The sequence below is a fragment of the Selaginella moellendorffii genome, unplaced genomic scaffold (genome assembly GCF_000143415.4).
Source record: "Selaginella moellendorffii unplaced genomic scaffold, v1.0 SELMOscaffold_6, whole genome shotgun sequence".
NCBI lineage: Eukaryota > Viridiplantae > Streptophyta > Lycopodiopsida > Selaginellales > Selaginellaceae > Selaginella > Selaginella moellendorffii.
The window spans coordinates 3,924,906-3,948,286 of NW_003314267.1; the positions used below are offsets into that span (position 1 = coordinate 3,924,906).

The window sequence follows — 23,381 nt, forward strand, 5'->3', positions numbered from 1 at the left end:
CGTAGAAATTTCTGAAGATCTCATCTAGTATTATTTAATGTCCTAAAACAATGTAAATATGAGCTATCCTCTTATGGCGGACGAGCAGCGCCTTCACGTAGCGGTGCTCCCAACCACCGGCTCCGGCCACATCAATCCCATGCTCGAGCTCTGCCGCCGCCTCGTCCCGCTAGGATTCCAGGTAAGCTTCGTCTATCCCAGCAATCTATGCCCCAAGCTGGAGTCGAGCCTTCGACACGATGATCTTCACTTCCAAGTGGTGCCAAGCCCAGCCTCGGACAAGCCTTTGCTCATGGATCCCGCGTTGCAAGAGGACGTGAGACCGGTTCTAGAGGCCCTCCGTCCACCAGTGAAGTGCCTTATCGCTGATATGTTTTTAGGCTGGTCACAGGACGTGGCCGACAGCCTGGGGATTCCACGAGTTGCCTTCATTCCCAGTGACTCAGTCATCGAAGCGATGTGCTACCATATTCCAGAGCTTGTCTCCAGGGGTTTCATTCCTGGCCATGTTCCTGCCAATGGTGAGAAGAAGAAGAAACTTTACAATTGCTTCATACCGATCGACGAATATGTGTTGTTGTCTCAGCCGATCCAAATCCGGACGCTTTGATCGACTTCATCCCTGGTCTCGAGCCTTTTACAAGAGAGTTGCTCCCTCTTGCCTTCCAGCACGGGGGACCCATTGTGACCACTGTGGGAGTTGCAGCCAGACGAACAAAGGATGCGGTTTGCATTGTCGTCAACACGATTGAGGAGTTGGATCAGGAAGTTGTGAATGGACGGAGGTTGCTATTCTCCAGTTATTTACCAGTCGGACCTCTGGTACCTGCGGAGCTTCTGCAAGAACAGCACCCGATCACTCTCAGTTCTCCAAATGACACTAGCATGATCTGGCTAGACAAACAAGCTTACCGCTCGGTTCTCTATATCGCTTTTGGCAGTGTTGTTACTCTGCCAGCCGACCAAGTGGAGAAGATTGCAAGAGCTGTAAAAGCCACTCGTCAGCCAGTCTTGTGGGCGATCAGGAGGAACTTTGCAAAAGACGTACCTGAGAACTTTTATGAAAGCTTGCAAGAGATAGTTGGGGCGCAAGCCTGCCTGGTGGTGGAATGGGCTCCACAAGTAAACGTCTTGCGCCACTCCGCGGTTGGAGCCTTCTTAATGCACGGTGGATGGAACTCAGCTCTAGAAGCCCTGTGCTGTGGAGTACCAATGCTTTGCTGGCCCTGCGGTAACGATCAGAACTTGAATGCTCTCACGATAGTGAAGAAGTGGAGAATTGGGATAATGGTGGCTCATGGACCCAAAGACGATGTGAGAAGCGAAGACTTGGGAAACGTTATAGATGCTGTGATGAACGGCGAGGAAGGGAGGAGGATGAGGAGCAGAGCTCAAGAACTTAAAAAGATCGTGAGGGCAGGTACTTGCCTGGAGAGAAATCTTCGACAGCTCAAGGATGTGATCATAGCCGCGTCTCAATAGGGGCCTGCAATACCATCTGGATTCATACTTGATCAAAGAGACAAAGTTCACGAGAAGAACTAAAATGATGGAGAAGTTGAAAACAATTGTGCCAGAGAAGGTATTTGCCTCGATAATCTTTACCTCGAGACCCTAGGCTATTGTCCCCGAAGTTCGAATCGTTCACGAGCTTTGGCCGCTTCGTTAACTCGTCGACTTCCACCTTGAGACCATCCAGAACGTCGACAGCCTTTTTGATCTCGAGGTTTGCGAGCTCCTGTACGTTTCGTTCGTTCCCTTCTGTAAGATTCCTGATGGCCCATTCCCTGAGATAAGGATTGTCTTCATCAAGAGCAAGCCTCCGTTCTCTCGAACTCGGTCTTGGACACGGGGCCGAGAGGGACACAAGAGGGATACATTCCAGGGGAATTTACATCGAAGACGCGCGCAGGGTTAACAGGCTTTTGGCGCCATCCTCGGCAAATGCCGCGATCATGATGTTGCTAGAGAAGACGTTGCGCAGCCGGACTCTATCCAACGATCGATCGACTGCCAAGAATACCGGCGATGATCCATGAAAGAAAGTTAAAATTCAAAATCTAAAGCCATTCATTTAGCTGGAAACTGGACGCTGGAGCAAGAGCATCCACGAAAGCCGCTGGCACTACCATCACCAACGAGGATGCCAAGGGAAGAGCTTGAGGCATTACCTACACTTGGAGCTCTACTAGCATTGATGATCATCTCCGGACTGGTCATTGGTGATGTCGAGGGCATTCAAGGTTGGGCCATTCCATAGCAAAAGCAAACCAAAACCAACACAGATCCAGAGAAATGCTCGTCTTCCTTTGACGCTACAAATACCATTCTAGATTCTTCAGCTAGAAACTCTCATGGAATTCTCTTCTTTTGTGAGCCGTTTTGCAGGACATACACCACCTCGTAGTTTCCCAAAGAGATCACAAGAGTTTGCTATGGGAGAAAAGGCTAGAAGGGATTCCAAGTAGGTACTTTATGTCATAGTTTATAAGAACGCCTGTTCCTCCTTTCTTCTCTAGCATCAATGACCTTTTTGTCAACGTTGAGTTCTCTTCAGGGACCAAAACTTAGCATCCTTTGGTTCACTGTGCGTGACTCGAAATCCTTGACGTCCTCGGAGCCGAGTGCTGGAACTGCTATCCGGAAGAACACAAAGGTATGGTAGCGATGAAAACGTTTCCCAGAACTTTTCTCCTTCACCACTGGCGGGAATGTATGCAGTATGGTAGATAAAGCAACTCGTGTCGTGCCATTCCCAGGCTCTCACCAACATAGCAGAATAGTTTCTAGAATAGTTTTAGAAGGCTGACCAGATTGAGATGAAGGAATCTTTGACACATAGATAACTCCATGTTTTCGTCAATCCGTCCTCCCAGAAATGATCCCATCACTTTGAACAACAAAAATGTCGCAATTTCCTTTCTCGGCATTTGCATCACAAGATGTGCTCCAAAACACCAAGTCTCTTTTGTGCTTTATCTTTCACAATGTTTTAGCTTTACTTATGGATCATGCTGCTCGCATATGCAGTGATTATTGCGCTTCATGTTACTGTTGTTTTATCTGCTGATCATCAAAGGAAATTTAAACATAGCAAGATCCCCATTCCTGACAAATGCCACCAAGAAATTCCCTTCCTCTCTCTTTGTTTTTTTAGGGTTCTTATGGAGGAGGCGGTAGCAGCGTTGCGCGAGAAGGATGGCGAGGTATCGGCGGCTCTGCGTGCCGTGGTCGATGGCGCGCGATCCGACCACGGCAGGTCCTGCCTGGCGAAGCTCGGCGCCGTCCCCGCCTTGGTTTCTCGTTCTCGGGTACGTATCGACGACAATCTCCTCCTGCCGCTCCTGCGCGCTCTTCGCAATCTCTGTGCCGGCGAAGCCATGAACCAGGATTCATTTCTCGCCGAGCAAGGGATGGATCTGGCAGTAGCACTGGCATCCAGATTCCAGAAGCGCTTATGTTCTCTTCGCGAGGAGGATCTGGAAGAAGAGGATGGGAAGTTCTGGCTGGATTGCGCAAAGGCGTTGTTCCAGATGCTCGGGAATGTGGCCGGGCGTGGAGAGCAGGCACAGGATTCCATCTGGAAGGCATTCTTTCCAGAGATTTTGCTCGACTTGGCGTGCGTCTCCACGAAAGAGGTGCTCGAGCCGCTGAGCATGGTGGTCTACACATGCTCTAGAGCGAGCCCCGAGCGCCGCCTCCAGCTTGCTCGAGGGAAAGGGAGTCGTCTCTTGGCCATCCTTCTCAGGGATTCTCCAAGCTCTGGTACGTGGAATTCTTCTCTACTCGATCGATCACTTGTATCGTGCATTGTTCTTGTGTAGAGTGGCTAAGCTTGCTCGTGGAAGCGGTGTGCCTCAAAGACGAACACCTCCCACTGGTGTTTGCAAGCCTCGGACCTTCTTCTACGTCGGCTTTCTCGTCCGAGCAGGCCATCCTTCTCGGTGTTTTATACTCCGTCTTGGATGAGAACCAGGGGGCTGTCGCTGCCATGCCATGGAAGTCGATGGAGTTTCTGGCGGACACCATTGAGCAGTCGGCAATGCTCGTGGCTGCCACGTTTATGGACAAAGCGTTGCCTTGGCCTACAGGGTTTCCAATCGCCGACGTCCTCGGATTCAGTCTGTTGCTCACGAGACTCGCCACTACACATGACGACGTCCAGCTCGACGAAGCCAGAGTTGGTCCTTTGGTTGGATTGCTGCTGGAGATGTTACGGGCGCTTGGACCTCCAGAGATGGTGAGGAAAGCTGCCGGAAGTGCATCAACGTCTCCACCGTGCGAAGAAGAGCAGGCTGCTACAATGCCAACACGGCTTCCAGTGCACAACGTCTACAAAGGCTACCGACGTGACATAGTGTCCGTGATCGCAAACATGTCGTTTCATCGGCCCCGTGTCCAAGACCGAGTTCGAGAGGACGGAGGCTTGCTCTTAGTTCTCCAGCAGTGCGTGGTTGATGAAGACAATCCTTATCTCAGGGAATGGGGTCTATGGGCCATCAGGAATCTTACAGAAGGGAACGAACGAAACGTACAGGAGCTCGCAAACCTCGAGATCAAAAAGGCTGTCAACGTTCTGGATGGTCTCAAGGTGGAAGTCGACGAGTTAACGAAGCGGCCAAAGCTCGTGAACGATTCGACCTCCGGGGACAATAGACCATAGCTACGAGGTAAAGATTATCGAGGCAAGTACCTTCTCTCGCACAATTGTTTTCAAGTTCTCCATCATTCTAGTCCTTATCGTGGATTCTTCTCTCAATCCACTCTTTGTGCGTTTCGATCGACTGCGAGATTGCTGCGAGCGAGCGAGCGGGCATGGAGATCGAGAGCTGTCCTCCATTCCATTGCAGTAGTCCATCCCCATCCAAACGGGATCTGTAGCAAGAGCAGTAAGAATTTCATCAGTATCAAAGAGCAGTTCAAGCTGTAGGAGAATAGTGAGGTAACGACTACGTACCACAGAAAAAATAACCCTTGCAGCAGACACTGAAGGATGGATAAGCAATCGATCCCATGCTCACCACAGTTGTCTCTTTGATCAAGTATGAATCCAGATGGTATTGCAGGCCCCTATTGAGACGCGGCTATGATCACATCCTTGAGCTGTCGAAGATTTCTCTCCAGGCAAGTACCTGCCCTCACGATCTTTTTAAGTTCTTGAGCTCTGCTCCTCATCCTCCTCCCTTCCTCGCCGTTCATCACAGCATCTATAACGTTTCCCAAGTCTTCGCTTCTCACATCGTCTTTGGGTCCATGAGCCACCATTATCCCAATTCTCCACTTCTTCACTATCGTGAGAGCATTCAAGTTCTGATCGTTACCGCAGGGCCAGCAAAGCATTGGTACTCCACAGCACAGGGCTTCTAGAGCTGAGTTCCATCCACCGTGCATTAAGAAGGCTCCAACCGCGGAGTGGCGCAAGACGTTTACTTGTGGAGCCCATTCCACCACCAGGCAGGCTTGCGCCCCAACTATCTCTTGCAAGCTTTCATAAAAGTTCTCAGGTACGTCTTTTGCAAAGTTCCTCCTGATCGCCCACAAGACTGGCTGACGAGTGGCTTTTACAGCTCTTGCAATCTTCTCCACTTGGTCGGCTGGCAGAGTAACAACACTGCCAAAAGCGATATAGAGAACCGAGCGGTAAGCTTGTTTGTCTAGCCAGATCATGCTAGTGTCATTTGGAGAACTGAGAGTGATCGGGTGCTGTTCTTGCAGAAGCTCCGCAGGTACCAGAGGTCCGACTGGTAAATAACTGGAGAATAGCAACCTCCGTCCATTCACAACTTCCTGATCCAACTCCTCAATCGTGTTGACGACAATGCAAACCGCATCCTTTGTTCGTCTGGCTGCAACTCCCACAGTGGTCACAATGGGTCCCCCGTGCTGGAAGGCAAGAGGGAGCAACTCTCTTGTAAAAGGCTCGAGACCAGGGATGAAGTCGATCAAAGCGTCCGGATTTGGATCGGCTGAGACAACAACACATATTCGTCGATCGGTATGAAGCAATTGTAAAGTTTCTTCTTCTTCTCACCATTGGCAGGAACATGGCCAGGAATGAAACCCCTGGAGACAAGCTCTGGAATATGGTAGCACATCGCTTCGATGACTGAGTCACTGGGAATGAAGGCAACTCGTGGAATCCCCAGGCTGTCGGCCACGTCCTGTGACCAGCCTAAGAACATATCAGCGATAAGGCACTTTACTGGTGGACGGAGGGCCTCTAGAACCGGTCTCACGTCCTCTTGCAACGCGGGATCCATGAGCAAAAGCTTGTCCGAGGCTGGGGTTGGCACCACTTGGAAGTGAAGATCATCGTGCCGAAGGCTCGACTCCAGCTTGGGGCATAGATTGCTGGGATAGACGAAGCTTACCTGGAATCCTAGCGGGACGAGGCGGCGACAGAGCTCGAGCATGGGATTGATGTGGCCGGAGCCGGTGGTTGGGAGCACCGCTACGTGAAGGCGCTGCTCGTCCGCCATAAGAGGATAGCTCTTCCAGAATATATTCCAGTATATGTTCTTTTTAGGACATTAAATAATTCTAGATGAGATGTTTAGAAATTTGGGCTTCTATTATTTTCCAATGTCACGAGGAAGAAATCCTTCCGATCACGAATGCAACATGGCATTCTTGGAAAGCCCCGAAGAAGCATTTTCAAGTTGAAGATTTTAAAAACTAATTTCCGTAGCTCACATTTTGCGCATCTCCTGCACTTGAGGTGGCTGCTCGTACACCGCCCTCGCAAACTCGTACCCTGAAAAATCACCATCTTCAGAAATCAGGAAACAAAGATCACCAAGGCCCCAGAAATCATACCCAGAGCCGGGTTGATGTTGCGGTTCCTGAGCTCCCTGTAAGCCTGGGCAATGGAGCAGCAGTTGCACCAGCAGTCGGTGCAGATGTCGTTGCAGGGCTCCTCGGGGAGTCCGTACTTGTGGCGCAGCTTTGCACGGTACAGGCAGCTGTAGAGGCAGCCACAGCCGGTGAACCACTGCACGATGCAAAAGATGGCGGCTCCGGTGAAGACAGCTATCACATACAACATTGGATCACAAATCCAAGCAGAAAAGGAAAGAATCGTGAGCGGAACATCAAAAAAACTCAAAGTTGAATACTCACAGGTCATGCCTTGATCCAGAATGTTGGCCATGCGCCCAACAAGAACGCAGGGGCAGCACCACGCACACCAGCCTGTGGTTACACCAGATGGAGAGGATTGATCAAATAAATCTTAAGAAACGTCGGACGGATATCTCATCTATCTGGAAGTTTGCTACAAACCAGATCTAGGATCAAAGAACAGAAAGCAATTTTAAAGAGATCACTCAGTCAATCATCCAAGCTGCATCCAAGCTGCACAAAAAGAGCTCTTTTTCTCGAAAGAAAAAACCTTACAAGAGGGGCAGTCCTCGGTGCATCCACAGAGGCCCGTTGTCCAGAGGCCAGAATTCGGGGGTGCCAAGGTTGCCACTCCGGGTCCATAGTAACTACCAGGCGGAGGCTGGGGATAAGCAGCAGGAGGGGCAACGGGATGGCCTTCGCTGGTGAATCCTTGCTGCTGCCCTTGATGCTGTTGCGTTGGATGGCCTTGTGGGGTGTAAGTGTAGGCCATGGTGGTGTTGCTCTTGATCAGGAGCGACCGATCTTAACATTCGAGGGTTTTTTTGCAAGGGCGACATTTTCAAAGCAAGGACGCCGCACGCCGCACGTCGCACGTCGCACGTCGCGTTTGCTCTTAGGAACTTGCCTCTAGCCCGCGAGACCATAACTTCGTGGTTGCATAATATGCTTCTCAGGCCTCATTGCTCTTGCCGGGGACAATACCTCCTTACAAGCTGGGATCTTTGGCTATGCACACCATCTAGTGTTGTTAATGGTGTCGTTTACAAGCTTGTCCTTCTCTTTCACTGATCCTGAGCCAACCCTCGAGGTCTTCTACATCCCAGCATCGATCCCAAGACTGCCTTTGGGTTGACTCGTAAACTTGGTAGCTATTGGACAAACGTGAAAGAAAACTTGAGGAAAAGACAGTGTCCAAAATAGCTGTTTTGTGATCTGATCTTGTGAACGATGGAACTAATTGCGACTGTTCCACGTGTCACCAGCCCGACATCTCGACCTGGAACCTGCGAAAGACTGCTAAGGCACGGCTGTCAAACTCACTCTTAGATACTCACAGGGCCACTGGATTTCCCCAGCTGGCCGCAAGAACCACAAGAAACCACATGGCCACCATCAATTGATACCATTTGTAAACTTTTCACATCTTGGCTGCTTGTAGCAAAAAACGCTTTAAGGGTAAACAAAAACTTTGTCACGTATTCAGAACAAATGTCACAAAAAACTAAGAAGACAAGAGGAAGTAGTCTCCTCGGGAAAGGCTCAAGGCCGGGAATGAAGTCGATCAAAGTTTGATGGTCAGGGTTGCATGAAAGAGAGGAAAGAACGCACAGAGGTATGCCTCCTTTCTTTTCAAACTTTTGTTCTTACCACTGCGGGAGCTCTGGGATATCATTTGGCGGGCTTGGAGAGAATGGCGATCCCGGCGTGGGCGTCGGTGTCCCCGGGCTTTGTTTTGGAGAGAATGGCGATCCCGGCGTGGGCGTCGGTGTCCCCGGGCTTTGTTTTGGAGAGAATGGCGATCCCGGCGTGGGCGTCGGTGTCCCCGGAGGAGCAGCAGCACCATCGGCGCCTCACCTTGCTGCTGCGCAGCAAGCAGAGGGTCCTGAAGGCGCCCCTGGCCGCCATGGATGAGCAGGAGCGGCAGCTTCAGTCGCGGCTGGAGGGACTCCAGAGAATGCCGCCACCCCAGCACCGGCTGCTGCAGAAGATCGTCCGCACGGCAATCGTGGCCGAGGTCGCGCGGGCCTCTCCGGCGGAGAAGCCAGAGGGCGTTCGGCAAAGGAGCCACGACTATGTTAAAATGGGTATGGTTTTTTCCTTCGCTCTTTCTCTTTGCGATGTAGTGTTTGAGCTGACGCTATCTCGGTTTGCACTGACGAAGAAGTGTCGCCAGATGGAGTTTGGATCTAGAAGCTGTTTCTAAAGGTAACGATTCTTCTTTCTTTCTTATCATGTTCTGACATTGGCAAAATTTCCTTGAAGTAATTCCTCGGATGTGCAGCGGTGGAGCCGCCAATTCTTCACAAAGATTGGATCATTCATCCGATACAGGTAGCCAATCCACAATTGTGTATCGAACACAAAGCTTTGTGTTGCGTAGATAATCGACACTCGGGATCCGGTACTGCTGCTCTTAGGGCCGTCTACTCAGTTCTTTCCAAAGGAACATGTGTTTCCGCAAGCTCTGTGAAAGCAATCAATCAAACTCTTCGATTTGCAGGAATGCCATCCTTTCTATGCAACATATAGTGACAGCCGGACTTAAACCAGTTGTGGAGGTGAGCTTTGGGATTCTTTCTCTGAAACCAAATTAAATCTAGGTTCGTCAATCCCAAGGAGTTCAAAGAACTCTCCACTCTCGACAGTCTTCAGTTTCAACATTTTAGGTGGAGTTGCAGTATGTTGATTGTCGTAAATTTCACTCTTTTCCTCAGTAACAAACTCTGTCTGTCTGTCTGTCTCTCTCTCTCTCTCCATTCCTTGCTTTTTTGCCTCGCTCGGTCGCAATGCTGACAAGCTGGCCGACTCCTCTCTGGTCGAGAACCTGAGATCAGTCTCATGAAACTAGAATGGATATGTAAAATGCCTTGCATAGACAGACACGTTGTCCTGGCGATATGTAAACGTCATTTGCGTCAAGTAGTTGGTCCCGAAAGAGAAGAACTCCGCGATCTATCAAAGAATCCTCAAGAAAGATTACGTGTGGAATACAGACTCCTAAGAACTCTTTTTATAGGGATGTCAATTTGCACGAAGAACTTTGACTTGGTCAGCGGTTTATAAGGTGATGAGCTTTTCCAGAAAAGAAGAACGATGAAAAGACTGACACAAGGTACTAGTATTGTATGGAAACCTGTGCCTGCTCTCCACGCAATCCAGCCACTACTGCATAAGCGCTTCTGAGTGCTACTGCTCGGCAAGGAACGAATCCTGGTTCATCGCAGAAATTGCGAACAGCGCGCAGGAACTCGATACGTACCCGAGAACGCGAAAACAAGGCGACGGCGCCGAGCCTTGCCAGGGAGGACCTTCCGTGGCCGGATCGAGCGCCATCACCCAAGGCACGCAGGGCCGCCATCCTCTTGGCGCAACACGCCTTCTATGGAATCGTACAAGTCGTGTTAAACACCAGTCGCTCGATCTCTTCTGATATATTGCATCAGTGGTAAGGAGAAGGAAAGATCTTGGAAACGTTTTCATTGCTTCATACCTTTGTGTTCTTCGCTTTCATATCGGCGTTGAGCCTTTTTGATTTGGAGTAGCACCGAGGAGCTAAGGCCTCCTTTGGTCCTGGAAGAGAAGACTCGATGAGAAGCAAAAGCTCAGACAAACTGTGACACAAAGGTACCTGCTTGGAGTTCCTTTCTCAGTCGTCAAACTATTGGAATTATATATCCTGCAAAACAGCTTGCCAAAGAACAACCGTTTTCACAGAATGGAGCTAGAATTGAACGGTTGATGAACGGTTGATTTGCAGCAGATCTCTGAGCTTCACGAGAATTTCTAGTTGACGAACCTAGAATGGTACCTACAGTTCGCAGTGTCAAAGTAGCAACATGAGCACTGCTCGGGATTTGGACGACGGTTCCTGCGTTGCTTTGGGGACTCGTTTCTTCGATTTTTCTCTGTAGAAGTTTCTCTAGAAATGTGAAGTAAAACTGAAGAGAGTACCTGCAAAGCCGAGGGCTTTGACATGGAATGGCCCAACCTTGAACTCCCTCCACATCCAGCACGTCATCACCAAAGCAATGGCCATCATACCCATCCCACCAAAGACTACTCCAGAGATGACCATCAAAGCCAGTAGAGCGCCAAGAACATGCAGCGGCTCAAGCTCTTCCCTTGGCATCTCCCTCGATGGCTGCTTCGATCGAGCCTCCAGCTTTGGCAATCTAAAAGCCCTAGGTAGTATAAATGAACCGCTTAGATTTGAATTTGTACCTTTGGTGGCGGCGTTCCTTTCTCCGCTTGTTGTCAAACAAATGCCGCTTCCACCCTGGGAATCAAGGCTCTGGAAAGAACCGAGATTAAAAAGTAGAATTTACAGCTTCGTTCGTGTTCCGGAGATTATGATCGAAATTTCGCAAAAAATGTCCAAGAATCCTCGAGAATCTGAAGAAAGAAAAAAAATTATCAGGAAATCATCAAGGAAGAAACCCTTCGTCGCCATCATCATCATCACATTCCACCATCGCTCACACTCTCTCGTCTCTATTGTGCTCTATAGTTGCTGCTCTCTCTCTCGCATCGCTCACTCTCTCGTCTCTATCGCGCGCTCCATAATCGCCGCTCTCTCTTTGCCAACCTAAGAGGGGCGAGACGTTGCTTGAATGTAGCATACTTACGTATATTCTAGTATGTGGCATGGAAACGCAAGTCCTGGGCACCAGGAATCTCCATGAAGCCCTCGATCGCCTTGCGCAGTCCAACGCCGCGCTGGTTCCGGCGTCCTATGGTGCTCTTCTCAAAGAATGCGGCAATGCCAGGGAGCTGGCGCTGGGCAAGCTCGTCCACTCTCACATCGCCAAGCACGGATCATCCGACAGAGACACATTCCTGGGGAATTTCTTGGTTCACATGTATGGGCGGTGTGGAAGCATCGACGACGCGCGCAGGGTCTTTGATAGAATCCGGCTGCGCAACGTCTTCTCTAGCAACATCATGATCGCGGCATTTGCCGAGAATGGGGATCTTGCTAGCGCGAAGAACTTGTTCGATCGATCGACCGTGAAGAACACCGTGACATGGAACGCAATGATCAATGCGTACGTGGGCGCTGGCGCGATGGAAGAAGCTAAAGATCTGTTCAAGGCGATGCCAGTGAGAGACGTCGTTTCGTGGAGCGCGATGATCAAAGCAAATGCCGGGAGAGGGGATTTGGAGATGGCGATTCTTCTGTTCAAGCTCATGGATCTAGATGGAGTGCGGCCGAATCGCGTGACATTCATGTGTGTGCTCGAAGTGTGCGCTGATCTAGAGGCAATCACGCTGGGGATCACGATCCACGAGCTCATCCGGGAGGCAGGGCTGGAATCCGAGACGAAGATCGCGAACACGCTCATCCACATGTATGGGAGCTGCGGGAACATCCAGAAAGCCAGCGAGATCTTCGAATCGATGCCACACAAATCCACAGTCTCGTGGAATTCCATCGTCTCGGCCTATGCCTGGAGTGGAGATCTCGATCAAGCCAAGCGCCTGTTCGATCGGATGCCCCAGCGCGACGTGGTGTCGTGGAATTCGATGCTCGTGGCGTATTCCCAGAACGGGCATGGCGATCGAGCTCTGGAGCTTTTCTTGGCGATGGATCCCTCGCTGCAAAACGAGGTCACGTTCGTAATCGCGGCGGATGCCTGCGCGAGCCAGGCAGCGCTGGAAGAGGGCATCGCGATCCACTCGCGAGCATCGGCTCGGGGATTCGATGCCGACATCCGCGTCGCGAATGCGCTGCTCAATCTCTACGCGAAATGCGGCACGATCGATCGCGCGAAAGATCTCTTCGAGAGGATGATCGAGAGGGACGCTGTCTCGTGGACTGCGATGACCACAGCGTTTAGCCAGAGCGGGCAAGCATCAGAGGCACTGCTGATGATCCAGGCGATGGATCTCGAGGGTGTGAAGCTGGATGGATTCACCTACGTGACGGCGCTGGACGCGTGTGCGATCATCACTCCCCCGGCGGTGGGCGAGGGGCGATCGATCCGATCGAGGCCGTGTTCTACGGCTATGGCGGCGACACCCTTGTGGCCAAAGCGCTCGTCACGCTCCTGGGCAAATCCGGGAGCGTGGAGGGCGCCAAGAGCGCCTTCGATCGAATTCGCTCCAAGGACGCCGTGTCGCTCAACAGCATGATCGCGATCGATCCGGCGAGGCGGCGGTGGAGGCGCTGCGATCCATGGCGGCGGAGGGCGTGAGCCCCGATTCCATAACATTCATGAGCGCGCTCTCGGCGTGTAGCCACTCGGGACTGCTGGATCTGGCCTGGGAGCTCTTCCCGTGCATCGCTGGAGACTATGGGATCGCTCCAGCGATGGATCACTACGTGAGCTTGCTGGATCTGCTGGCTAGAGCTGGGAGGATTGACGAGGCCGCGGATTTGATCGCCCATATGCCATTTGAGCCGCCGGCGCTGGCGTGGACGATACTGCTGGGCGCCTACAATGCGATGGGGCAGCAGGGATCCAATGCCGTGGAGCGATCGATGGAGCTAGAGCCCGAGAACTCGGCACACTATGTCCTTCTCTCCAATCTCAGGAGCCCTAAAAACAGGGGTAGGGTTTTATTTAAAGTTTGGCATGTACAAATTCAAATCTAAGCCGTTCGTTTACTACCTAGGGTTTCTAGACGCTGGAAGGAGCATCGACGAAAGCCGCCGCCATTTGCCATCGAGGACGATGCCAAGGGAAGAGCTTGAGCCACTGCATGTTCTTGCTGCTCTACTGGCTTTGATGGTCATCTTTGGAGTAGTCTTTGGCCATTGCTTTGGTGACGGCTGTGATCATCCCCTGCTGGATGTGGAAGGAGTTCAAGGTTGGGCCATTCCATGTCAAAGCCCTCGGCTTTGCAGGTACTCTCTCAGTTTTACTTCACATTTCTAGAGAAACTTCTACAGAGCAAAATCGAAGAAACGAGCCCCCAAAGGAACGCAGGACCCGTCGTCCAGATCCAGAGCAGTGCTCATGTTGCTACTTTGACACTGCGAACTGTAGGTACCATTCTAGATTCGTCAACTAGAAATTCTTGTGAAGCTCAGAGATCTGCTACAACCGTTCAATTCTACCTCCATTCTGTGAAAACTGCCATTCTTTGGCAAGCTGTTTTGCAGGATATATAATTCCAATAGTTTGACGACTGAGAAAGGAACTCCAAGCAGGTACCTTTGTGTCACAGTTTGTATGAGCTTTTGCTTCTCATGGAGTCTTCTCTTCCAGGACCAAAGGAGGACTTAGCTCCTCGGTGCTACTCCAAATAAAAAAGGCTCAACGCCGATATGAAAGTGAAGAACAAAGGCATGAAGCAATGAAAACGTTTCCAAGATCTTTCCTTCTCCTTACCACTGATGCAATATATCAGAAGAGATCGAGCGACTGGTGTTTAACACGACTTGTGCGATTCCATAGAAGGCGCGTTGCGCCAAGAGGATGGCGGCCCTGCGTGCCTTGGGTGATGGCGCTTGATCCGGCCACGGAAGGTCCTCCCTGGCAAGGCTCAGTGCCGTCGCATTGCTTTCGCGTTCTCAGGTACTTATCGAGTTCCTGCGCGCTGTTCGCAATTTCTGCGATGAACCAGGATTTGTTCCTTGCCGAGCAGTAGCACTCAGAAGCGCTTATGCAGCAGTGGTGGAGAGCAGGCACAGGTTTCCATCTGGAAGTCGGATCACAATACTGTTAGAACTAAGCTGAACATGCACAGAACCAGGGCAGGTAGCTCACTGGTAAAGCACCTGGCGCCGGTGTAGGAGGTCCTGGGTTCAATCCCCGGCCTATCCAGATCCATTTTCCAACAAATACTGGAGTCAAGTTCGGCTGTTGCTCTACGTAGCATAGAGGCGTTCAGGCAAATCGAAGAGATTGGCTTTCACAGAGCTTGCGGAAACACACGGATCTTTGGAAAGAACTGAGTAGATGGCCGTAAGAGCAGCAGCACCGGATTATCTACGCAACACAAAGCTTTGTGTTCGATACACAATTGTGGATTGGCTACCTATATCGGATGAATGATCCAATTTTTGCGAAGAACTGGCAGGAATTACTTTGCACAAACTTGAGAAACTTTGCCAACATGATAAGAAAGAAAGAAGAATTGCTACCTTTAGAAACAACTTCTAGATCCAAACTCCATCTGGCGATTCTTTGTCGGTTCAAACCAAGATAGCGTCAGCTCAAACACTCGAAAGAGCGAAGGAAAAAACCGTACCCCATTTAACATAGTCCTGGCTCCTTTTGGCTTCTCCACGGGAGAAGCCCGCGCGACCTCGGCCACAATCGCCGTGCGGACGAGCAGCCGGTGCTGGGGTGGAGCCCCTGCAGACGCAACTGGAGCTGCCGCTCCTGCTCATCCATGGCGGCCAGGGGTGCCTTCAGGACCCTCTGCTTGCCGCGAGCCTGGGAATCCCACGGGGTTATATGCCTGCCAGTGGTAAGGAGAAAAGTTTTGGTTCTGAGAAGAAAGGAGGATGCTTTACTCGTACCTCTGCGCGTTCTTTCCTCTCTTTCAGGCAACCCCGACCACCAAACTCTGATCGACTTCATTCATTCCACAACTAAAGTGTGCTCTCCAACTTTTTCTTGCAGGATTTCGAAGAAGTTTTCAGGTGCGTCGCTTGCAAAGTTTCGTCTGATCGCCCACAAGACTGGCTGGTGAGTGGCTTGCACAGTTTTAGCGATCTTCTCCACTTGATCAGCCGGGAGGGAGATGACGCTTCCGGAGGTGATGTAGAGAACCAAGCGGTGAGGTTGTTTGTCCAACCAGCTGATACTGATGTCTTCTTCTGGAGAACTGATAGTTTCGTGCTCTTGCAGAAGCGCCTGAGGTATAAGTGGTCCGACTGGCAGATAGTTGAGAAACTCTTTCCTGCGCGAAGTCACAAGTTCGTGATCCAGCTCCTCGATGGAGTTGACGAGAACACACGCAGCTTCCTTTGTTTGCTTTGCAGCAGCTCCCAGAAGAAGCACAACAGGACCGCCGCGCTGGAAGCCAAGAGGAAGCAGTCTCCTCGGGAAAGGCTCGAGGCCGGGGGCTCCACAAGTGCCTGTCTTGCGCCAGTCAGCAGTTGGAGCCTTCTTAACGCACTGTGGATGGAACTCGGTGCTAGAGGCCCTGCTCTATGGAGTACCGACACTTTGCTGGCCGTGCGCCTACGAGCAGAACTCGAATGCTGATATAATGACGGAGAAGTGGAAGCTGGGGTGAAGTTGGCTGATGGACCCGACGATGGTGTCAAATGCGAAGACTTGGAGAAGATCATAGATGCTGTAATGAATGGCGAAGAAGGAAAAACAATGAGACGCAGAGCCGAAGCTCTCAAGGAGATTGTGAGGAAAAGTGCCTCGAGAAAAACATTCGGCAACTCAAGAACGTGATTGTAGCCGCTTCTCAGTAGACAATCTCCAAGCATCGCTGCTCTGGAGAAGCTCCACTCACTTTAACGAAAGTCAGGAAAAAGAAGAGAGAAAAGAAAAAAGAAAATAAATACCTTTGAGAGGAGCTTCCACATCGATCACTGATCTCGAAGCAGAAACATCGCTGGTCTGGAGAAGAAGCTCCACCCGTGAAAAATAAAAAATCTAGCACTTTCTACAGAGCTCTCTTACCTTGAAGATTAAGATCGATGAAGAAATCTCCAAACGAACTTCGAAAAGGTGGAACCAAAGTTAGCGAGATCACACACACACACACAGATGCATACCTTGAGAACAGCTTCCACATCCATTTGGCAATGCCTTGGCAAACGCAACGAATAATCAATGAATCGAAAGAACCACTACACTTACCCGGATTTTCGCCAAAGATCTTCGGTCGCCGCCCGGCGCTGCTTTTTCTCGCGTCCACCCCTTGAATCCATGGCCGCTCCCCTCCTTGGATCCATGGCGCTCCCCCCAAAAACCAAACTTTAAATCAAACCCTACCCCTGTTTTTAGGGCTCCTGAGATTGGAGAGAAGGACATAGTGTGCCGAGTTCTCGGGCTCTAGCTCCATCGATCGCTCCACGGCATTGGACTGCTGCCCCATCGCATTGTAAGCGCCCAGTAGTATCGTCCACGCCAGCACCGGCGGCTCAAATGGCATATGGGCGATCAAATCCGCGGCCTCGTCAATCCTCCCAGCTCTAGCCAGCAGATCCAGCAAGCTCACGTAGTGATCCATCGCTGGAGCGATCCCATAGTCTCCAGCGATGCACGGGAAGAGCCCCCAGGCCAGATCCAGTAGTCCCGAGTGGCTACACGCCGAGAGCGCGCTCATGAATGTGATGGAATCGGGGCTCACGCCCTCCGCCGCCATGGATCGCAACGCCTCCACCGCCGCCTCGCCGGATCCATTCGCGGCGTAGATCGCGATCATGCTGTTGAGCGACACGGCGTCCTTGGAGCGAATTCGATCGAAGGCGCTCTTGGCGCCCTCCACGCTCCCGGATTTGCCCAGGAGCGTGACGAGGGCGTTGGCCACAAGGGTGTCGCCGCCATAGCCGTAGAACACGATGCTCGCGAGTGGATTGCGATGCCCTCTTCCAGCGCTGCCTGGCTCGCGCAGGCATCCGCCGCGATCACGAATGTGAATCCATCCAGCTTCACACCCTCGAGATCCATCGCCTGGATCATCAGCAGTGCCTCTGACGCTTGCCCGCTCGGGGCGTAGATCGCGATCATGCTGTTGAGCGACACGGCGTCCTTGGAGCGAATTCGATCGAAGGCGCTCTTGGCGCCCTCCACGCTCCCGGATTTGCCCAGGAGCGTGACGAGGGCGTTGGCCACAAGGGTGTCGCCGCCATAGCCGTAGAACCCGATGCTCGCGAGTGGATTGCGATGCCCTCTTCCAGCGCTGCCTGGCTCGCGCAGGCATCCGCCGCGATCACGAATGTGACCTCGTTTTGCAGCGAGGGATCCATCGCCAAGAACAGCTCCAGAGCTCGATCGCCATGCCCGTTCTGGAAATACGCCACGAGCATCGAATTCCACGACACCACGTCGCGCTGGGCATCCGATCGAACAGGCGCTGGGCTTGATCGAGATCTCCACTCCAGGCATAGGCCGAGACGATGGAATTCCACGAGACTGTGGATTTGTGTGGCATCAATTCGAAGATCTCGCTGGCTTTCTGGATGCTCCCGCAGCTCCCATACATGTGGATGAGCGTGTTCGCGATCTTCGTCTCGGATTCCAGCCCTGCCTCCCGGATGAGCTCGTGGATCGTGATCCCCAGCGTGATTGCCTCTAGATCAGCGCACACCTCGAGCACACACATGAATGCCACGCGATTCGGCCGCACTCCATCTAGATCCATGAGCTTGAACAGAAGAATCGCCATCTCCAAATCCCCTCTCCCGGCATTTGCTTTGATCATCGCGCTCCACGAAACGACGTCTCTCACTGGCATCGCCTTGAACAGATCTTTAGCTTCTTCCATCGCGCCAGCGCCCACGTACGCATTGATCATTGCGTTCCATGTCACGGTGTTCTTCACGGTCGATCGATCGAACAGGTTCTTCGCGCTAGCAAGATCCCCATTCTCGGTAAATGCCGCGATCATGATGTTGCTAGAGAAGACGTTGCGCAGCCGGATTCTATCAAAGACCCTGCGCGCGTCGTCGATGCTTCCACACCGCCCATACATGTGAACCAAGAAATTCCCCAGGAATGTGTCTCTGTCGGATGATCCGTGCTTGGCGATGTGAGAGTGGACGAGCTTGCCCAGCGCCAGCTCCCTGGCATTGCCACATTCTTTGAGAAGAGCACCATAGGACGCCGGATCCAGCGCGGCGTCGGACTGCGCAAGGCGATCGAGGGCTTCGTGGAGATTCCTGGTGCCCAGGACTTGCGTTTCCATGCCACATACTAGAATATACTTAAATATGCTACATTCAAACAACGTCTCGCCCCTATAGCTTCAAATCATTTCTAGGTTTGGCAAAGAGAGACCGGCGACTAGGGAGCGCGCGATAGAGACGAGAGAGTAAGCGATGGCGGAATGTGATGAAGACGATGATGATGTATGGTTTCTTCTTTGATTCTCGGATGAAATCCCCTCCATTCTCTCCATAATCTTTCTTCTTTCTTCAGATTCTCGAGGATTCTTGGACGGTAGGCTCATTTCTTGCGAAATTTCAATCCTAATCTTCGTTCATGACCCTGGAACGCGAAGATCGATCGCGCCGATGACGAAGCGGTAAGTTCTACTTCGTAATCTCGGTTCTTTCCAGCGTCTGGCCTTGATTCCCAGAGCGCAAGCGGCATATGGACGCAGATCGTGAGTTTCCTTGACAACAAGCGGAGAAAGGAGCTCCAACGACGCAAGTATCAAGCCCGGAAGAGTTTGTGCCTCGCCATGCCGGTGCCAAAGGTACAAATTCAAATCTAAGCCGTTCATTTACTACCTAGGGTTTCTAGATGCCAAAGCTGGAGGCTCGATCGAAGCAGCCGCTGGAGCAGGAGCATCGACGAAAGCCGCCGCCATTGCCATCGAGGACCATGCCAAGGGAAGAGCTTGAGCCACCGCATGTTCTTGCTGCTCTACTGGCTTTGATGGTCATCTTTGGAGTAGTCTTTGGTGGGGTGGGTACGATGGCCATTGCTTTGGTGACGGCTGTGATCATCCCCTGCTGGATGTGGAGGGAGTTCAAGGTTGGGCCATTCCATGTCAAAGCCCTCGGCTTTGCAGGTACTCTCTCAGTTTTACTTCACATTTCTAGAGAAACTTCTACAGAGCAAAATCGAAGAAACGAGCCCCCAAAGGAACGCAGGACCCGTCGTCCAGATCCAGAGCAGTGCTCATGTTGCTACTTTGACACTGCGAACTGTAGGTACCATTCTAGATTCGTCAACTAGAAATTCCTGTGAAGCTCTGAGATCTGCTACAACCGTTCAATTCTACCTCCATTCTGTGAAAACTGCCGTTCTTTGGCAAGCTGTTTTGCAGGATATATAATTCCAATAGTTTGACGACTGAGAAAGGAACTCCAAGCAGGTACCTTTGTGTCACAGTTTGTATGAGCTTTTGCTTCTCATGGAGTCTTCTCTTCCAGGACCAAAGGAGGACTTAGCTCCTCGGTGCTACTCCAAATAAAAAAGGCTCAACGCCGATATGAAAGCGAAGAACACAAAGGTATGAAGCAATGAAAACGTTTCCAAGGTCTTTCCTTCTCCTTACCACTGATGCAATATATCAGAAGAGATCGAGCGACTGGTGTTTAACACGACTTGTGCGATTCCATAGAAGGCGCGTTGCGCCAAGAGGATGGCGATTCTGCGTGCCTTGGGTGATGGCGCTTGATCCGGCCACGGAAGGTCCTCCCTGGCAAGGCTCGGCGCCGTCGCCTTGTTTTCGCCGTCGCCTTGTCTTCTTCTGCAGAACTGATAGTTTCGTGCTCTTGCAGAAGCGCCTGAGGTACGAGTGTGCGTGCCTTGGGTGATGGCGCCCGATCCGGCCACGGAAGGTCCTCCCTGGCAAGGCTCGGCGCCGTCGCCTTGTCTTCTTCTGGAGAAGTGATAGTTTCGTGCTCTTGCAGAAGCGCCTGAGGTACGAGTGTGCGTGCCTTGGGTGATGGCGCCCGATCCGGCCACGGAAGGTCCTCCCTGGCAAGGCTCGGCGCCGTCGCCTTGTCTTCTTCTGGAGAAGTGATAGTTTCGTGCTCTTGCAGAAGCGCCTGAGGTACGAGTGGTCCGACTGGCAGATAGTTGGGAAACTCTTTCCTGCGCGAAGTCACAAGTTCGTGATCCAGCTCCTCGATGGAGTTGACGAGAACACACGCAGCTTCCTTTGTTCGCTTTGCAGCAGCTCCCAGAAGAAGCACAACAGGACCGCCGCGCTGGAAGCCAAGAGGAAGCAGTCTCCTCGGGAAAGGCTCGAGGCCGGGAATGAAGTCGATCAGAGTTTGGTGGTCGGGGTTGCCTGAAAGAGAGGAAAGAACGCGCAGAGGTACGAGTAAAGCATCCTCCTTTCTTCTCAAAACCAAAGCTTTTCTCCTTACCACTGGCAGGAATATAACCCCGGGACTCGAGCTCTGGGATATGGTAGAGGAGCACCTCATTGATCGCGTGACTGGTGTTTAAGGCGACCTGTGGGATTCCCAGGCTCGCGGCAAGCAGAGGGTCCTGAAGGCAGCCCTGGCCGCCATGGATGAGCAGGAGCGGCAGCTCCAGTTGCGGCTGCAGGGGCTCCAGAGAGTGCCGCCACCCAGCACCGGCTGCTGCAGAAGATCGTCCGCACGGCGATTGTGGCCGAGGTCGCGCGGGCTTCTCCGGTGGAGAAGCCAGAGGGCGTTGGGCAAAGGAGCCAGGACTATGTTAAATGGGGTACGGTTTTTCCTCAGATGTGTAGCGGTGGAGGTGCCAGTTCTTCGTAAAAAATTGGATCATTCATCCGATACAGGTAGCCAATCCACAATTGTGCATCGAACACAAAGCTTTGTGTTGCGTAGATAATCTGGTGCTGCTGCTCTTACGGTCATCTACTCAGTTCTTCGTGTGTTTCCGCAAGCTCTGTGAAAGCCAAACTCTTCTATAGGAACGCCTCTACGCTACGTATAGCGACAGCCGAATTTGACCCAGTTGTGGAGGTGAGCTGTGGGATTCTTTCTCTGAAACCAAACCAAATTCAGGTTCGTCAATCTCAAAAAGCTTGAGTAACTCTCCCATTTCAGTTGGACTTGCAATGCGTTGATTGACATAGATCTCTCTCTCTCCCCCCCCTCCATTCCTTGCTTTTCTGCCTCGCCCTCGCTCGGTCGCAATGCTGATAAGCTGGCCGACGCCTCTCCCTAGTCTCATGAAAATAGAATGGATATGTAAAATGCCTTGCATAGACAGACACGTATATCTAAACGTCATTTGCGTCAGGTAGTTGGTCCCAAAAAAGAAGAACTCCGCGATATGTCAAAGAATCCTCAAGAAAGATTATGAGTGTCCTAGAACTCTGTAAGAACTATTTTGATAGGGATATCAATTTGCGCGAAGAACTTTGACCAAGTTGACTTGGTCAGCGGTTTATAAGGTGGTGAACTTTTCCAGAAGAAACAATGAGAGGACTGACACAAGTTACTAGCCAATGTTCCAGTATTGTGATCCGACTTCCAGATGGAAACCTGTGCCTGCTCTCCACCACTGCTGCATAAGCGCTTCTGAGTGCTACTGCTCGGCAAGGAACAAATCCTGGTTCATCGCAGAAATTGCGAACAGCGCGCAGGAACTCGATACGTACAAAGCAAGGCGACGGCGCCGAGCCTTGCCAGAGAGGACCTTCCGTGGCCGGATCAAGCACCATCACCCAAGGCACGCAGAATCGCCATCCTCTTGGCGCAACGCACCTTCTATGGAATCGCACAAGTCGTGTTAAACACCGGTCGCTCGATCTCTTCTGATATATTGCATCAGTGGTAAGGAGAAGGAAAGATCTTGGAAACGTTTTCATTACTTCATACCTTTGTGTTCTTCGCTTTCATATCGGTGTCGAGCCTTTTTGATTTGGAGTAGTACCGTGGAGCTAACTCCTCCTTTGGTCCGGGAAGAGAAAACTCGATGAGAAGCAAAAGCTCATACAAACTGTGACACAAAGGTACCTGCTTGGAGTTCCTTTCTCAGTCGTCAAACCTGGAATTATATATCCTGCAAAACAGCTTGCCAAAGAACGGCAGTTTTCACAGAATGGAGGTAGAATTGAAAGGTTGTAGCAGATCTCTGAGCTTCACAAGAATTTCTAGTTGACGAATCTAGAATGGTACCTACAGTTCGCAGTGTCAAAGTAGCAACATGAGCACTGCTCTGGATCTGGACGACGGGTCCTGCGTTCCTTTGGGGGCTCGTTTCTTCGATTTTGCCCTGTAGAAGTTTCTCTAGAAATGTGAAGTAAAACTGAGAGAGTACCTGCAAAGCCGAGGGCTTTGACATGGAATGGCCCAACCTTGAACTCCCTCCACATCCAGCAGGGGATGATCACAGCCGTCACCAAAGCAATGGCCATCGTACCCATCCCACCAAAGACTACTCCAAAGATGACCATCAAAGCCAGTAGAGCAGCAAGAACATGCAGTGGCTCAAGCTCTTCCTTGGCATCGTCCTCGATGGCAACGGCGGCCTTTCGTCGATGCTCCTGCTCCAGCGGCTGCTTCGATCGAGCCTCCAGCTTTGGCATCTAGAAACCCTAGGTAGTAAATGAACGGCTTAGATTTGAATTTGTACCTTTGGCACCGGCATGGCGAGGCACAAACTCTTCCGGGCTTGATACTTGCGTCGTTGGAGCTCCTTTCTCCGCTTGTTGTCAAGGAAACTCACGATCTGCGTCCATATGCCGCTTGCGCTCTGGGAATCAAGGCCAGACGCTGGAAAGAACCGAGATTACGAAGTAGAACTTACCGCTTCGTCATCGGCGCGATCGATCTTCGCGTTCCAGGGTCATGAACGAAGATTAGGATTGAAATTTCGCAAAGATTATGGAGAGAATGGAGGGGATTTCATCCGAGAATCAAAGAAGAAAGCATACATCATCATCGTCTTCATCACATTCCGCCATCGCTTACTCTCTCGTCTCTATCGCGCGCTCCCTAGTCG

General features: G+C 51.5%; 10 protein-coding genes and 2 long non-coding RNA genes across 19 annotated transcripts; 5 read left to right on the top strand and 7 right to left on the bottom strand.

Annotated features, from left to right (window-relative positions):
- Positions 1-25: 25 nt before the first annotated feature.
- On the top strand, positions 26-1,633 carry LOC112344903 (UDP-glycosyltransferase 85A1-like). The gene is made up of 2 exons (XM_024670464.1): positions 26-521; positions 587-1,633. The coding sequence occupies exons 1-2, from the start codon at positions 59-61 to the stop codon at positions 1,480-1,482; spliced, it is 1,359 nt and encodes a 452-aa protein (XP_024526232.1). The 5' UTR covers positions 26-58; the 3' UTR covers positions 1,483-1,633.
- A 510-nt stretch (positions 1,634-2,143) lies between these two features.
- Positions 2,144-4,782, top strand: LOC9635307 (ataxin-10). Its single transcript, XM_024670795.1, has 5 exons — positions 2,144-2,243; positions 2,389-2,447; positions 2,558-2,656; positions 2,997-3,765; positions 3,825-4,782. Exons 1-5 carry the CDS (start codon positions 2,144-2,146, stop codon positions 4,661-4,663), a joined length of 1,866 nt encoding a protein of 621 aa, XP_024526563.1. The 3' UTR covers positions 4,664-4,782.
- Positions 4,665-6,502, bottom strand: LOC9635308 (UDP-glycosyltransferase 85A1). Its single transcript, XM_002966056.2, has 3 exons — positions 6,032-6,502; positions 4,958-5,966; positions 4,665-4,875 (listed from the first exon to the last, which is right to left on the bottom strand). The coding sequence occupies exons 1-2, from the start codon at positions 6,477-6,479 to the stop codon at positions 5,071-5,073; spliced, it is 1,344 nt and encodes a 447-aa protein (XP_002966102.1). The 5' UTR covers positions 6,480-6,502; the 3' UTR covers positions 4,665-4,875; positions 4,958-5,070.
- Positions 6,503-6,552: 50 nt separating this feature from the next.
- LOC9652195 (cell number regulator 4) lies at positions 6,553-7,768 on the bottom strand. Its single transcript, XM_002966057.2, has 4 exons — positions 7,396-7,768; positions 7,120-7,191; positions 6,817-7,029; positions 6,553-6,754 (listed from the first exon to the last, which is right to left on the bottom strand). The coding sequence occupies exons 1-4, from the start codon at positions 7,610-7,612 to the stop codon at positions 6,690-6,692; spliced, it is 567 nt and encodes a 188-aa protein (XP_002966103.2). The 5' UTR covers positions 7,613-7,768; the 3' UTR covers positions 6,553-6,689.
- Positions 7,769-8,341: 573 nt separating this feature from the next.
- On the top strand, positions 8,342-9,573 carry LOC9652196. Of its 5 annotated transcripts, none has more exons than XR_002991866.1 (4): positions 8,342-8,927; positions 9,005-9,048; positions 9,106-9,174; positions 9,224-9,351. XR_002991866.1 is itself a non-coding variant. In XM_002965693.2 (3 exons), the coding sequence occupies exons 1-3, from the start codon at positions 8,429-8,431 to the stop codon at positions 9,311-9,313; spliced, it is 639 nt and encodes a 212-aa protein (XP_002965739.2). In that variant the 5' UTR covers positions 8,342-8,428; the 3' UTR covers positions 9,314-9,351. The 5 variants fall into 5 exon arrangements, 2 of the variants coding, with proteins under 2 accessions (XP_002965739.2, XP_024526235.1); XR_002991867.1 differs by having other exon boundaries at positions 9,008-9,048; XR_002991868.1 differs by having other exon boundaries at positions 9,017-9,048.
- A 299-nt stretch (positions 9,574-9,872) lies between these two features.
- LOC9635309 lies at positions 9,873-11,229 on the bottom strand. The gene is made up of 7 exons (XR_002991871.1): positions 11,065-11,229; positions 10,795-11,015; positions 10,652-10,748; positions 10,472-10,530; positions 10,334-10,413; positions 10,103-10,269; positions 9,873-10,005 (listed from the first exon to the last, which is right to left on the bottom strand). It is a non-coding gene; the product is annotated as an uncharacterized LOC9635309 (long non-coding RNA).
- Positions 11,230-11,263: 34 nt separating this feature from the next.
- On the top strand, positions 11,264-14,659 carry LOC112344909 (putative pentatricopeptide repeat-containing protein At1g77010, mitochondrial). Its single transcript, XM_024670477.1, is given in 4 exon segments — positions 11,264-12,982; positions 12,984-13,690; positions 13,736-13,996; positions 14,055-14,659. Coding segments are annotated over 2 exon segments (1,950 nt in total). The 5' UTR covers positions 11,264-11,487; the 3' UTR covers positions 13,439-13,690; positions 13,736-13,996; positions 14,055-14,659.
- Positions 14,660-14,831: 172 nt separating this feature from the next.
- On the bottom strand, positions 14,832-15,396 carry LOC112344911. Of its 2 annotated transcripts, XR_002991873.1 has the most exons (3): positions 15,314-15,396; positions 15,040-15,252; positions 14,832-14,973 (listed from the first exon to the last, which is right to left on the bottom strand). It is a non-coding gene; the product is annotated as an uncharacterized LOC112344911 (long non-coding RNA). The 2 variants fall into 2 exon arrangements; XR_002991872.1 differs by having other exon boundaries at positions 14,832-15,252.
- A 680-nt stretch (positions 15,397-16,076) lies between these two features.
- LOC112345010 (pentatricopeptide repeat-containing protein At4g02750-like) lies at positions 16,077-17,682 on the bottom strand. Its single transcript, XM_024670796.1, has 4 exons — positions 16,532-17,682; positions 16,437-16,474; positions 16,319-16,373; positions 16,077-16,265 (listed from the first exon to the last, which is right to left on the bottom strand). Exon 1 carries the CDS (start codon positions 17,680-17,682, stop codon positions 16,741-16,743), a length of 942 nt encoding a protein of 313 aa, XP_024526564.1. The 3' UTR covers positions 16,077-16,265; positions 16,319-16,373; positions 16,437-16,474; positions 16,532-16,740.
- A 9-nt stretch (positions 17,683-17,691) lies between these two features.
- On the bottom strand, positions 17,692-18,666 carry LOC112345011 (pentatricopeptide repeat-containing protein At1g74630-like). Its single transcript, XM_024670797.1, has one exon. It carries the CDS (start codon positions 18,664-18,666, stop codon positions 17,692-17,694), a length of 975 nt encoding a protein of 324 aa, XP_024526565.1.
- Positions 18,600-19,726, top strand: LOC112344904. Its single transcript, XM_024670468.1, has 6 exons — positions 18,600-18,829; positions 18,900-18,920; positions 18,982-19,005; positions 19,060-19,179; positions 19,227-19,497; positions 19,543-19,726. Exons 1-6 carry the CDS (start codon positions 18,800-18,802, stop codon positions 19,662-19,664), a joined length of 588 nt encoding a protein of 195 aa, XP_024526236.1. The 5' UTR covers positions 18,600-18,799; the 3' UTR covers positions 19,665-19,726.
- A 2,054-nt stretch (positions 19,727-21,780) lies between these two features.
- On the bottom strand, positions 21,781-23,356 carry LOC112344905. 3 transcript variants are annotated; one of them, XM_024670471.1, is made up of 7 exons: positions 23,314-23,356; positions 23,187-23,210; positions 23,013-23,132; positions 22,698-22,965; positions 22,394-22,652; positions 22,256-22,327; positions 21,781-22,191 (listed from the first exon to the last, which is right to left on the bottom strand). In XM_024670471.1, exons 1-5 carry the CDS (start codon positions 23,341-23,343, stop codon positions 22,531-22,533), a joined length of 564 nt encoding a protein of 187 aa, XP_024526239.1. In that variant the 5' UTR covers positions 23,344-23,356; the 3' UTR covers positions 21,781-22,191; positions 22,256-22,327; positions 22,394-22,530. The 3 variants fall into 3 exon arrangements, with proteins under 3 accessions (XP_024526239.1, XP_024526240.1, XP_024526238.1); XM_024670472.1 differs by having other exon boundaries at positions 21,781-22,188; positions 22,256-22,652; XM_024670470.1 differs by having other exon boundaries at positions 22,256-22,652.
- Positions 23,357-23,381: the final 25 nt, after the last annotated feature.